We start from the raw sequence: 14,340 nt of genomic DNA, 5'->3' as shown, positions 1-14,340 counted from the left end.
TAAACATATGGACATATATCCATCAAGATGCTTACCCTTCAAATATCAGAATCTTGGAAAATTCAATTTACAAATACATTAATTGCATTATGATGATGAAATAAGTTAATTAAATGTGAAAACATCAAACAGCACCAATACTAGAAGTTAAGACGGTAAATACACTATTATTTAAAATAGTCACTGATTGGGACAGAAATGAACAATAACCACTAGCAAAACCACTTAAAACAACTCTCTGACATAAAGGCAATATGTAAAGACTACTATATGCCCCTTTCCACTGATAGGCCTGTGGCTAGGCATCCTGGCAGCAGGTCACATGGAAAATACTATTAATTAAGATGTATTTTTAAATTGTTCAACCTTGAGCCGTGATACTATATAACCCAAAGTTTGCCAATGTAAGCCAATGTATATTTTTGGTATGCTAACTACTCTTACCTGTCCCAATTAAAAGAAAACACAAAACAACTCCCTTATTAAGCACTAGACTAAGTATATCTACAAAGCAGCAGCAAGGCATTGACAAATGGGCTACTGACAGTGGATCAAAATGCTACTAAGCAAAAGACAGCAGCACGTACTCTCATAAGAGCACATTATTCCACGTGGAATCCCAAATTACTCTTATCTCCAGTTCCTTAAACTCCTAGAAGACTAGAGATGAACAAGCCAACATATAAATAGGACTAGGGAAAAAGAAGCTCAAATGGCATAGTGTCTGTATTTTAAAGTACCCAAGATCATTTGATGCTTAAGAGAAATCCCACTACATCTAACATTTTTTTAAGCATGTATAACTAAAATGCTAGTGAAACTTTTGTGTTTACCCAAAAAATAACATTGCAGTTTTAAGTGAAAATGAAATAGGCATCGTTTGTGAAATTTTTATAATGTTTACACCACCCTCTTCCTGTTCCCTGCTCCTTTCATCAGGTGATCTGAAGACTACCTGGTTGGAAATATTTGGTAACTCAGTGCAGAAAATTAAGGTCACAGACAAAGTACAACAACTTTTAATACACCATTAATACTAATGATTAAAAATTATTGCATAGTCTTATGCATTTACCCTAAAACATTTTCTGAAAGCAAACGAATTATATAAAAGACAAATAACCCTTTAAAATGTGGATGGCCTTTACTACCTCGATCTTCTATCCTTTTTTGTCTTTTCAGTACTTTTGTCCATTGTTTTCTCATTATCTCCCCTGCACTTTGGGCAATACCATTTCCCCTTTGGTTTATAGGTAAGAGAAACACATGAAAAGTGAAACCATTCAATTGGACACTGTTCATTGTCACATCCTATCATCTCCCCATAAGACACTTGGTTGCATAAGCAGTACGTAGGTTCATTAGGATCTATTGCAAACTCAACAGGTGAAGCTTCCCTTTCCTGCTTGGCCTTGGAGCGTTTCTTTTTCTTTGCTGACTTGGATTTCTTTTCTTTAGGTGGCTGATCATCACAGTCTTCAATCCCATTTGCCATGTGACATAAATCACGGCTTTCACTGGTCCGCTGCCTGCGGGGTCTTCTTGAAGATCTTTCTGGTTGGCTGGAATCCATCTTTGCTTTATCTGAGGCTCGTTCACTTTCAGCAGGATCTTGGAAACACTGTGAGTGTAACTCCATTTGTCTTGCCCGATTTTCCACCAATTCGAGCATTTGTGTAACAATCTGTATTTTTTCATCTCCCAATTCTTGACTATTAATTAGTGCTCTCTGGAGAAGCTGCTGTAGACGTTTCTTCTGGTTTAAATCATCTTCTTTCTTATATTTTTCATAGACATCATCAATTTCCTTTAACGTTTCTAAAAAAAGGAAAAGAAAAATGAGAACGTTATCATGTGTTAGCAGACACAACATTTCCAAGGTAGTTATTTTTTACAGAATTGAAGTTAGAACTCAAACCATGAAACCATACTCCTCTTTGGTACATATACATTAAAAACTATTTCATACAAAGACAACATTATCTAATATGAAAGTATAGTTCGAAATAAAGTAATGAAAAGAAAGAACACAAAACTAATACTCATTAATCTATATTAAAAAGAGGCTGGGCGCGGTGGCTCACGCCTGTAATCCCAGCACCTTGGGAGGCCGAGGCGGGTGGATCACGAGGTCAGGAGATCGAGACCACGGTGAAACCCCGTCTCTACTAAAAATACAAAAAAAATTAGCCGGGCGCAGTGGCGGGCGCCTGTAGTCCCAGCTACTCAGGAGGCTGAGGCAGGAGAATGGCGTGAACCCTGGAGGCGGAGCTTGCAGTGAGCCGAGATCGCGCCACTGCACTCCAGCCTGGGAGACAGAGCAAGACTCCGTCTCAAAAAAAAAAAAAAAGGATAAGAGATGTTTGGCTAATTAATGATCAAAAGTATTTCTCATGGGCAGGAACACTGAATGCCACTTTAGTCTACTAAGTACTGTAACACCTTCAAAACAACCCTATATATAAAATGTGCAGGCTGGGGTCCAGCTCTAAAACTTGAAAAGGTTACAGGACTAGGCTACAGATTACTGCCCAACTGTGTTTACAGGATTTACAGTCCAATCAATGACTTGTGACAATGACTTGTGACATGACTCCGGAGATATAGCTTCACTTTCACATCATACATTCTTAACAAAGAAGGCATAAGCAACTCTTAGCTTCCCATCATCTTACTTTTAATGGCTCTACTTTAGCCTCACATGGGAAATTCTGAAAATGAAACTATTTCCAGAGTAGGTTCTGGTTCTGGCATCAACTGACCAAACCACTAACAAAATTACAATAAAGTCAGCACTCGATCATTCTGCCTTTGTAGATAAATCAGTAGTTGGTTCTGAGCTTTCTGAACTGCTGATTTAGTTGTATGGCACGTGGAATACACTTACTTAAATCAAATAAAAATAGCTGAGTCACTAGAAGGTATCCAAAAATCTGAAAATATAATTTCAGATGTCACCAAAAATTTACTTAAGATCAGTTTTGCTCAAATCTGTTTTACTTCTTATTCTTACAAGATGTAATGCTATCTCAAAGAGTTCTGTCCGCATGGTATTTTTCATACCACATGGCATACTAGTTTTATATTCCAATATTATAATTATTAAAAACAGAAATGTTAGGCAAGTAGATATATACATTGGGGCTGTCTGCAAGTAAGGCACACAAAAGCAAATATTCAACAGAACTCATTAATTAGCTTCTCCCTGGAAATCGCAGGTACTCGTACTTGATGTACAACTGTCTAACTTGGAATATATAACAAAGTGCCACCACACAGTTCAGAGTACTTATACCTGCATAGCATATTTTCGAACAAAGTTCATGTCTATTCCATTTGCTCAGCTCGGCATCTAAGCAGATTTCTTAAGAACCTCATTTCCCTACAGGAAAAATAAGGAAACTGGTTCCCTCAGACACATAAAAAATTGAGGATTAAAAAAAAAAAGAGGCAAACCTCTTTTCAAATATTTTGTACCTAATAATCAGGTGTTAGAGGCTAAGTACAGTATCTATCATACCAGCACATTGATAGATGAGATAAAAAATTTGTAAGATACCTTATTATATAGTGAAAGAAGACAAGAAATTAACATTTACTCAGCCCCTTCTATGTGGTAAAGATTTTCTCAGTTAATCTCCACAGCAACCCCATGAGGAAGCCATCACTTCTGCTTGTGAAAAAAAACTGCAACTCAAGAGATAAGAACCCCAGACTTTGAACTGTGCCAGATCTGTATGTCTGACCTCGCAGTGTAAGCACTTTCTATAAACTATATGAAAGGCACTTGAAATTAAGTATCAAAGTTTAGTTTGAAGGTTGTTATTTATCTAAGAAATTATGAGTGGGAACACTAGAAAATAAAGGTTCTCTAATAACCCTATCCCATAATAAGTACTTCAATTGTGAAATTGTTTTCTTCTTTATTTCTCATTTTATAAGTTTTTCAGCAGTTCTGAAAGTGTCTCAAGTAGGTTAGAAAGAAATTTGACTGCCTATATAATTTATATCACTAAATATTGCTAGAAATATTAGATCCAAAACCAGAAAATACTTAAGCACTAGTGAAGATATAAAAAACATGAAATCTGAACCCAAAATATACATAAACATAAAACTGTGAAAGTTGAGCTCAGTAACCACGTGCAGAGTGAAAACTAGATGAGTTTTTAATCACTAATCACAAACTTCATAGAGCTAAGAATTTGTATAATCTCTCAATCTTGTAAGGCCTACTATACTACTAATGTTACCAGAGCTATTAATACCTGACAATTATAGATGATCCGAAAGATTTCCCTGTCAACAAATTATAGTATCCCTCACCAACTTCAAATAGCTTAACTCTTGTGAAAGGAAACATGTGCCTTCAAAGAAATGTAAAAACCTGCAAGTTTGCTGGGCGCGCTGGCTCACGCCTGCAATCCCAGCACTTTCGGAGGCCGAGGCGGGCGGGTCACCTGAGGTCAGGAGTTCAAGACCATCCTGGCCAACATGGTGAAACTCCGTCTCTACTAAAAATACAAAACTTAGCCCGGCGTGATGGCAGTTGCCTGTAATCCCAGCTACTCGGGAGGCTGAGGCAGGAGAATCGCTTGAACCCGGGAGGCAGAGGTTGCAGTGAGCCAAGATCGAGCCACTGCACTCCAGCCTAGGGGACAGAGCAAGGCTCTATCTAAAACAACAACACAAACTACAAGCTTTACAAACTTTGGTGTTATCTGAAAAACTAGAAAGGTTCCATATACAATTATTAAGCACGTATCATTTTTAGGTTACCATTCATGTTTGTGCTCCATATCTGTAGAAATCCCCTTGGACAGTTTTTATTAAAATTTAAATTGTTTGAAAACAAAGATATGCACCTACAGTAGCAGGCTCTGGAGCCAAATATTCTACATCGAATTAACTGGACGAGTTACTTGAACTCTTTGTAATCTGTAAAAGAAATATTTATATAATGGTCTGGACCCAGCGCATCAGTTTTAATTCCCTCCCCACCCCCTCCCCAAACACGGATCAGTCCTATGAATCCTATGGATTCAGAAAACAGAAACAAATTTATAAACTAAAAAACATCAGAGACACTTATGTCACCCAAGAAGTGGATTCCTTAGAGACTTTTAAACTATAGGATTACTGGCGTGTCTACAAAAACAGAGAATGGGTCCAGGAAATTATCTTTAAAGTTCGTATGGCTGTTTCCATACTATGTTCAAGGTCTGTTCCTCGATTCAAGGTTATTAAGCGCAACACATTTCCCCTTTTAAACTGCCCTCCTAGTAGCACCACCGATAGTAGGTGGTAACACTGTAAGGAAGGTCGATTCTGTCCCGGGTTCCCGGGTCGGCCCGCAAAGGGTGGTTTCGCCTCCACACTTAAAGTCGGAGAAGGAGGGGCTCGGGGACGCCAGGCGGTTGCCCAGTCAACCAACCCACTTCCTCCTGAAGCCCGGAAGTGACACGTCCCGGAACCTACGCGGAGCCAGGATCCGCGACGGTCCGAGCTGCTGATCGCCGTCCTGATCCATTGGTTGGGAAAGAGGTTGGAAACATCACCGCAAAACATGCTGCAAACCCCGACTCGGACTCCGCTGGGGCCGAACCAACGCCCCCGCACAGCCCCGACTCCCTCCCCAGCAGCCAGCTCGCCACCGCCCCTCTCGCGACCAGCCATTTTCCAGGCCCGCGGGAACGCGCGCCGCGCCCCTCCCACGCCCCTCGTCAAGCCCGCAGGCCCCGCCCCCGGCGCGGGGCCCTCCCCGCCACACACGCCCCTCTCTTCCTCTCCCGCGGGGGACCCCTCCCCTCTTAACCATTTTGCCGAAAGAACTGGGCTAGGGCTGCAACGCGGGGCGCCCGCGAACTTTCCCGGGGCGAGAGAGCGGAACGGACTGCTCTCCTCCGGGCCGGGGCAGGAGCGCGGAGGAAGGCCCCCTCAGTCCGCCTCCGCGGCCTCTCGCCCCCTCCCCCCGCACGTTCCAAAGCACCCGCACTCCGGGGTGGGGGCGAGTGAGGTGGGGAAGCGCGCCCCGCAGACCAGCGGGAGCCCGGCCGCTCACTCCCTCCGACCCTTGCCCGGCTGCAGTCCCGGGCCGGGGCGGCAGGGTCTGCGGCACGGGGCGGGCCAGCGCCTGAACAAATGCTTGCTGCTTAAAATGGCTGATTCCCCTCAGCGGCAGCTGCAGCCGCTGGGTCTGCAGCGGGGGCTGACAAGCGGCCCCCACCCCCACTCTGGGGACCCCAGAGAAGTACTCGCCCACCGCGGGGCAACGGAGGGCCGCCAACCCGGTCTCCAGTCCTCCCAGTCCCGCTCGGCAGACCCTCGGTGCGCTCGGGGAGACTGTCACGGGAGAAAGGGAAGGTGGCACTCCCCCGGACAGGCTCCCCGCCACCGGCTCCCGAGGCCGGCAGCCCCGCGGCCCCTACCTTGATATTTGTTGTCCAGCTCTCGCAGCACAGACACGTTCCTCTGCATGTCGTGGGGCAGCGACTCCACGCACTCAAGGTAGTCCTGCACGTAGCAGGTGAGCAGCCGGCTCCGCTCCCCGGTCAGGAGCGCGGCCGACGAGTACAGTTGCTGCTGCTGCTGCCCTAACATCCTGCCGATCCGCGCCGTCGCCGCCGCCTCCGCATCCAGCAGCCGCACATGCACCGGCCGCGGCCGCCGCGGGCCCTCAGCTCAGCAGCCGGGCGCCGCGGGGACCCCGCAGGCGCTCGAGAGGGCACGGCCGCGCTCCCCGATCTCCACTCCCCCTAGAGCAGCCCTCACTCCCCGCCCCCGCAGCACCAGCCCAGGGGCGGGGCGAAACCAGGGCTCCCTCCTTTCTCCCCTCCCGCTCCAGGACCGGAGCAGTGGGGATCCCCTCGGCGGGGCCGGCGCCGGGGTCCCGGGCGCTGACACTTCCTGTCCCCCTCGGAGTCCCCAGATGCTACGAGTGCCGTCTCGCAGCCCGGATCCCCATGACAAGCCCGTCGCCGCCCGCCTGTCCCCAGTCACCCTCCGTGCCTCACGGAGAGCCTCCCGCTAGCCTGCCCCCGCCCCTCCGCCCGCGGCCGCCTCTGCGCCTGCGCAGCGCTCCCTGCGAATAAGGCCGGGGCCCGCCCCTACCGCCTACCGGAGGGTTCGCATTCTCCCGCCTTCGCTCCGCCGCCCGGGCGATTGGTCTGCCGGCTCCGGGCTAGGGGGGGAGGGTGTGGGGGGCGGCCAAACGGCAGGCCGCGCCCCGCCCCCCTTAAAGGGGAAGCCCGGGGAGCCAGTCTCTGCGCCTCGCGTCTGAATGGGACCCGGGAGGGGAGGCGGCTCGGTCCTTCGTGCCGTCCTCCCCGCTGGGAGGGGCAGCTCCAGCTCCGCTCGGCTCGCTCCGCCCGGCCACACCGGCTTTTTCCCCATCAGGCGGTCCGAGTGCGGCTCCTCGCGAGCCTGCAAAGGAGCAGCAGGCGGTTCCTTTTCGGACGACCTGGAGCGAGGCCTGCGGGACTGGGCGCCCCGGCGGGCGGCGGGCGGCTCCCGGCATGCGCGGCGGCTGCGTTCCCGCCGCCTCCGAGCTCGCCTGGGGCTGCCGCCCGCCTCCTGCCGGGCCCTCGGGCTCGCCCGGCACCGCGGGGCTTGATCAGGGAGGTAGGCGGTGCTCCCTCCGGCCCCCGGCGTCGTGTGCCCTGCGGGTTTCGTGGCCCTTCCCCTACGCTGGAATCTTCTGTGTCATTTAGGGGGAGGGGATGCGGGACGGCATCTGTTTGACAACGCATTGGTCCCACAGACAGCCTTTAAAAACAACTGCTTTTGGGGGGTGTCAGAACATTTAAGCACAGGACGTCGGTGAGGCTTCCTGGCGGAGTGGGGCACACGCCAGCTTTACGGGACTTTTTGCTCAGTCCTGCCCCAGGACTGCAATCGGAGGGGACCTGGGGCATGGAGGAGACGCGAGTGAAAACCTAGTCAGCGGGCGGGCCCTCGGCCCCATAATCTACGTGATCTCCTAGTGGGGTTTAATTTCGGTGTAGTGTAAATGAGATGTCAGGCAGAGGAGCTGATTTTAATTACAGATGGACATTTTTGAAAGAAATGGGTGCAAATAGAATGAACGCATGGATAATTTTAATGGAATGCCTATGTAAACAAGCCCAATTGTGAGTACTACTTTTGAGTTAAAATGTGAGTGAGTGGTGACAAATTTGGATCTTCTTAGATCCAGTTTGCAGCGTTGGTACACCTGAATGGTGACCTATTTAGAGCACTTTTGAAACAGCTGTTAATAGTAACTAGCCTTTGACTTGCAAAGAGAAATCTAGATCTTTATCTAGAGGAAATTTTAAATTTCAAACCAAAATAAAGCACTCCAGGCAATTTGACATCTTGGGACGTCAACTATTTCAAAGGACTGGGAAATTGTCTTGGGTTATTATCCTAGGACACTGAGGTTTGGGCCAGTCTTAAGCAACCCAGACAGTACAGTGGATAGTATTTCTGAGAACATTCTGGGATTTTACTGTTCGTGAAATCTTTCGGCCGGGTCTTGTCAAAAAACCGCCGCTGTGAAGAACTGAATTTTACTGGTTTTTACTTGAACCCTGCTATTTTTGTTTTCTCACAAGTTTGAATAAGCTGGTCTTTATCAAAGGCGCAAAATAATGTGGGGTGCCTTGTTACAGGTCAGACACCGAATGTACCTATGGGTTTTATTCAGTCTGATAAGTGATCTGCAAGTAGATAAGAAATGTGTTTAGAAACTAGAAGGGGAAAAAGGCAAAGATGTAGAATACCTAGAGTACTCCAGAAACAGAGCAAGATGAGAGGAGGGATGAGCATGGGATAGGAGACATTTACAGCATTATTGTCACCTTTTATAATTCTGTTGAACAGGCTGGTAAAAAAGCAAAAACAATCCAAAGAATATTTTAGCTGGTACTGATCTAAAACTGTAAAACACTGTAATATGATAATATATGTATATGTATGAATTATTTTAGGCATGCTTTTCTTGCCATATTTATTTTAAGAGATTACGGCTTATTCTTGCCACCCCCCAAAAAAAAAATCGCCACAAACCCTAAACCCAACTCTTGACCTTGGTTATTGAGCGCTGTCCTTCCCTTCTGAGTGGTCACTTAACTGGAAATATGGGGCCTCTTCAGATTGAATTTCTTGTCTTCTAAATGCAAAATTTAAAATCTCCCGTTCTCAGCAACTAGAAATTAATTTATGGTATTTAATCCTGTGAATAAAGCAAAAAGGCATTTTATTTGCTCTACAGTGTATTATCTACCATAAAGCACCCCTAAAAAAAAGATAAGTAACTGATCTCCCCAAATTAGTCTGGGATTACCTTGAATTTCTAAGTCTGACTTTAAGAGGTCCCTGGCAGGAAATGTGTATGCCTCCGTACCTATCTCTTGGGGAGAGCAACAACTTCAAACTGGTTGAAAACAAACTGGCAAGTAATGGTGAAAGATTCCTAAAGATGCCTGCTGAGAAAATTCAGCTTCTGTTTGAGTCAGATCAAATAACTGAAATCCTTTTCTTTTTTCTACTTTTTAATATTTTTAAACTTTTATGGAAATTTTCAAAGGCAAAAGTAATACTACAATAAATCCTTATATACCGTTTACCCAGCTTCAACATTTAGCAACATATGGCTAAGATTATTTAATCTATAGCCCTTCACATTCCCTCACTCTTGCTGGATTTTTATCATTTTATCTGTAAATACTTTAAATATGAATAATATGAATAGGTAAAATATAATAGTTGTTTTTTGTTTGTTTGTTTTTGAGACTGAGACTTGCTTTTGTCGCCCAGGCTGGAGTGCAATGGGGCGATCTTGGCTCTTTGCAACCTCCGCCTCCCAGGTTCAAGCGATTCTCCTGCTTCAGCCTCCCAAGTAGCTGAGATTACAGGCATGTGCCACCATGCCCAGCTAATTTTTGTATTTTTAGTAGAGAGGGGGTTTCACCATGTTGGTTAAAGCTGGTGTGGAACTCCTGACCTCCAGTGATCCGCCCGCCTTGGCCTCCCAAAGTGCTGGGATTACAGGCGTGAGCCACCGCGCCTGGCCAAGATAACAGTTTTTTAAGCATATCCAGAATACCATGTATTCTGCCTCCCCAAATTTTCTTACTATCATTTAATAACTACACAATTCAAATTTTCCTATTGTCTCAGTAAATCTTTCACATTTGGTTTAACAGGATCCAGCAAATCCCATGCATTTTATTTGGTTACTGAGGTCTTTTCCAAACCAGTAACAGGCAGTTAATTCCCTGTTTAATTCAGTGAAGCAGAGAGCAATGTTTTTCTGAGGAAGATATTTAAGTAGTTTAAAATCACTGCTTTAAATATGGAGAAATTCAAGAAGAAATCTTCATATGAAAAAGTCACCAATTGATAGCGTGTTGTAAGAAATGTAATTGTACCTGATGCAAATAAATAAATCCTTAATAATCTAGGAGGCTGTGTTAGACTGTAATTTGTTCTAGAAGGTCCAGTGAAGCATCTTAAATTATAGTGAAAAACCCTAAAACTTTAAATCAATTCATTAGTACAAAAAGCAACTAAAGAAAAACCTAATAGTCCTGTAATCCCAGCACTTTGGGAGGCCGAGGCGGGCGGATCACGAGGTCAGGAGATCAAGGCCATCCTGGCTAACAGGGTGAAACCCCGTCTCTACTAAAAATGCAAAAAATCAGCTGGGCGTAGTGGCGGGCGCCTGTAGTCCCAGCTACTGGGGAGGCTGAGGCAGGAGAATGGCATGAACCCGGGAGGCGGAGGTTGCAGTGAGCGGAGATCATGCCACTGCACTCGAGCCTGGGCGACAAAGCGAGACTCCGTCTCAAAGAAAAAAAAAAAAAAACCTAATAGTGTGCGTCTCCACTGAACTCAGTTTTAAAGCATTTTTTATTACTTTATTACATAAGTAATACACATTATTGTAGAAAAATTTAAATAGAAATAAAAAGATATATAAAAGTCACTACAAACTGGAGATAACTCTTCTCAATATCTAAATATACTCCAAGATGTAATTCCATTTTGGCAGTTCTTTTGCTTTAAGAAAACACTTTGGCTAGGATTGAAGTACAAAGTTAGGCCAGGTGTGGTGGCTCATGCCTGTAATCCCAGCACTTTGCCACGAGGTGGGCAGATCACCTGAGGCCAGGAGTTTGAGACCAGCCTGACCAATATGATGAAACCCCATCTCTACTAAAAATACAAAAATTAGCCGGGCGTGGTGGCATGTGCCTGTAATCCCAGCTACTCAGAGGCTGAGACAGGAGAATCGCTTGAACCCGGAAGGCAGAGATTGCAGTGAGCCGAGATGGTGCCATTGCACTCCAGCCTGGGCAGCAAGAGCAAAACTCTGTCTCATTTAAAAAAAAAAAAAGGACAAAGTTAAGAAAATATCAGATTCTGTAGAAGGAATATTAGAAATCTGAGCAATATCACCCTGTACTTGGAGTTTATGTGCTAGACTGCACAGATTTAACTGGTGTATACAGTCAATCCTACTGCTTTAGATTATAGTACTATTCAGCATTTAGGATGACTACTAAAAGCAAAATATGATCCTAAAACGTTTTAACGAAGGGACCGTGTGAATGACTGGGATTGTAGTGAAGAGGAAATTCGGTATAATAAGATCTCATATTTTCATAACCAAGAAAAAAGGCAAACGTAATATCCCCTTAGCTATCCCAAAGAGAAAAAATAGCACATATGGTATACTTTGCATATTGCTGACCAGAAAAACATTAAATTTTCCCTGGTTAGTTACCATAGTTACATGAGCCCTTTATAACATCAAGAGGGGGAACTAGGTCACAGTATTGAAGGAGTTTGAATTATGCAATTATGTTTTCTAAAAGCAGGGGAAAGGGTTTTTACTTTAGAGAAGAGAGATTTATACTCTGTTCAAAATTGAAATTTTGGTCTAATTTTGCTGGCAAAGCCTAAAAATTTGTCCAAAATTTAATAGTTGATATAGTACATATAAATTATTCAACCTATATAAATAACATAATAGCTAGATCCATAAAAATGACATATTCTGTCTTTGTAGATATCCCTTTTTCTCAATGAGCTGTTACCCAAAAATGTTTTTGCAGGTAATCAGGAAACCCAACAATTGCCTAGCGTCTGAGAGTAGCCAAACCATGTGTAAACTAAAGCCTTGAACTCTTCCGGTCTTTGAAAGTGTGAGGTAAAGGTTGGCACAGTGCCTGTCAGATGCTACTCTTTTGTTGTACAGCAATTTTCCTATTGATTTCATCAAATGGAAGTGAGTGGCAGGAAGGGAATGTATTGAAAGTTGTGGTGGCACAGCCTTCACCCTTTATATGTATTATTATTATAATTATTTTTACTAAGAACCTTACAAAAAAGATGTTTTTATTTAAAAAAAAAAAAAAAAAAAGGCCGGCCTTGTGGCTCACCTGTAACCCCAGACTCTGGGTGGCCAAAGTAGGAGGATCACTTGAGAACAGGAACGTGAGAACAGCTTAAGTAGCAGAGAGATCCTGTCTCTGCAAAAAATTAAAAAATTAGCAGGGTGCAGTGGTGTGTACCTATAGTATCAGCTACTTGGGAGGCTGAGGCAGGAGGATCCCTTGTGCCCATGAGTTTGAGGCTGCAGTGAACTAGGATCGTACCACTGCACTCCAGCCTGGGCAACAGAGTGAGACCCTGTCTCAAAAAGAAAATGCATCTCAAGGTTGCATGATTTCAGATAGTTGTTTTCAATCTCATGATCACTCTAGACTCGTAATTTTTTAATGCTGAAGTTATCTTAGATCAACGATTTCTCCAAAGGAAGGAAGAGCAGGCAACAGGCAGCTCAACTGGGTAGCTGGAGGAGCCAGTGCTGCTGATGGTGGTTTATCCTAACCATCATCTATGTAAGGATGGGGAAGAGGATGGAGATCACTATTACAGATCACCTACAGACCAGCTTTTTTACAGGTGATAGTATTGGGACGCAGAGAAGTTAGCTTGCCCAGTGTCATATAACAATCCATAAAATAAGTATATACCTAAAAGTTTAAGAGTTAAACAAATAATTATCTTTTTTCTGGCTGACAATTATTGAGGGGAGAAGCAGGCCCATGGGAAAAAATTAAGAACTCGGATATCACAAAATATTTTTCTGTGAAGTCTCGCAGCAAATTTAACATCTCTGAAGGAAAATTAGAATTTCCTGGAGAATAATGTTTCAAGTAACCACCCAGTCAAAAGTACTAGAAACTGTGTATCCTTTATTCTTATTTTAAAGGATCAATGCCTTATGCTTTCAGCACTAGCTAAAGAATAGTCTTTTAAAAATGAAACTAATGCTGTCGGCTAGGTGCTTTTTGCTAAATCTATTGTTTATTTGAAGTACTTGATTATTTAATGAGGTCTTATTGGAGCTATTGTTACATTAATTGCTCTTAGCATGGTTAATTTAATCCAATATTTGATAGGTATTGATTATCTTTCATGGGTAACAGATTTTTTTTTTTTTTTGAGACGAGTCTCACTCTGTCACCAGGGTGGAGTGCAGTAGTGTGATCTCAGCTCACTGCAACCTCTGCCTCCTGGGTTGAAGCAATACTCCTGCCTCAGCCTCCCAAGTAGCTGGGACTACAGGCGCACGCCACCACACCCAGCTAATTTTTGCATTTTTTAGTAGAGATGGGTTTTCACCATGTTGGGCAGGTTGGTCTCGATCTCTTGACCTCATGATCTGCCCACCTCAGCCTCCCAAAGTGCTGGGATTATAGGCATGAGCCACCATGCCCAGTAAGGGTAACAGATATTTAAAAATTATTTATTTCCATAAATTGACATTCTCTGACTGTTTTATACATGAAACCAGTATATCTCACTTTACACAATACATACATTTCTGGAAAATTGTATTTAGATCTTATTTTGCTAAATCAGGTAATTTTAAATGTGCCAGTTCTATAAAATGAGACCGAAATTTTGAAAATGAAAATATTCATTTAATACAAATAATTTATCTTTATTTTTCTCTGTTGTTACCTTGAGAAAACATAGGTAGTGTTCATTAACTGCAGTCTAGATGTACTTTCATTTTCTTGTTCTAACTATACAGTATATTGCAGATATTTTAGTACAACATCTTTTCATCACAGAAATGATATCTTCAGGGAAAAGACTTCGAAAAAGTGCCTGAAGTGACAGAACACATGTTTTCTTCTGGTATCTGGCTAAAGTAAGTACGAAAATTAGATTAAAAACAAAGATATAAAATATATGGGGGAAAATTATATGGGAAGTATTAGAAGCTAAAAAGCTATATATTAAGGGGAAATAGAAGAATCAGAGAAAGAAATGACTATT

General features: G+C 43.8%; 1 protein-coding gene across 2 annotated transcripts; it reads right to left on the bottom strand.

Moving 5' to 3' along the window:
- Positions 1 to 1,003: 1,003 nt before the first annotated feature.
- Positions 1,004 to 7,060, bottom strand: ING2 (inhibitor of growth family member 2). Of its 2 annotated transcripts, none has more exons than XM_003823453.6 (2): positions 6,429 to 7,060; positions 1,004 to 1,818 (listed from the first exon to the last, which is right to left on the bottom strand). In XM_003823453.6, the coding sequence occupies exons 1-2, from the start codon at positions 6,598 to 6,600 to the stop codon at positions 1,148 to 1,150; spliced, it is 843 nt and encodes a 280-aa protein (XP_003823501.1). In that variant the 5' UTR covers positions 6,601 to 7,060; the 3' UTR covers positions 1,004 to 1,147. The 2 variants fall into 2 exon arrangements, with proteins under 2 accessions (XP_003823501.1, XP_008975345.1); XM_008977097.5 differs by lacking the exon at positions 6,429 to 7,060 and adding an exon at positions 5,479 to 5,722.
- Positions 7,061 to 14,340: the final 7,280 nt, after the last annotated feature.

The sequence above is a fragment of the Pan paniscus genome, chromosome 3, assembly GCF_029289425.2.
Source record: "Pan paniscus chromosome 3, NHGRI_mPanPan1-v2.0_pri, whole genome shotgun sequence".
In the NCBI taxonomy this organism is placed as follows: Eukaryota; Metazoa; Chordata; class Mammalia; order Primates; family Hominidae; genus Pan; species Pan paniscus.
The sequence above is the reverse complement of the archived record's forward strand: the minus strand, read 5'-3'. Positions and strand labels throughout refer to the sequence as shown.

Coding starts and splice junctions, on each gene's coding strand:
- ING2 (XM_003823453.6), bottom strand. CDS start 6,600: ATGTTAGGGCAGCAGCAGCAGCAACTGTACTCGTCGGCCGCGCTCCTG. Junction 1,819..6,428: donor GCTGGACAACAAATATCAAG/GTAGGGGCCGCG, acceptor TCCTTTTTTTAG/AAACGTTAAAGGAAATTGAT.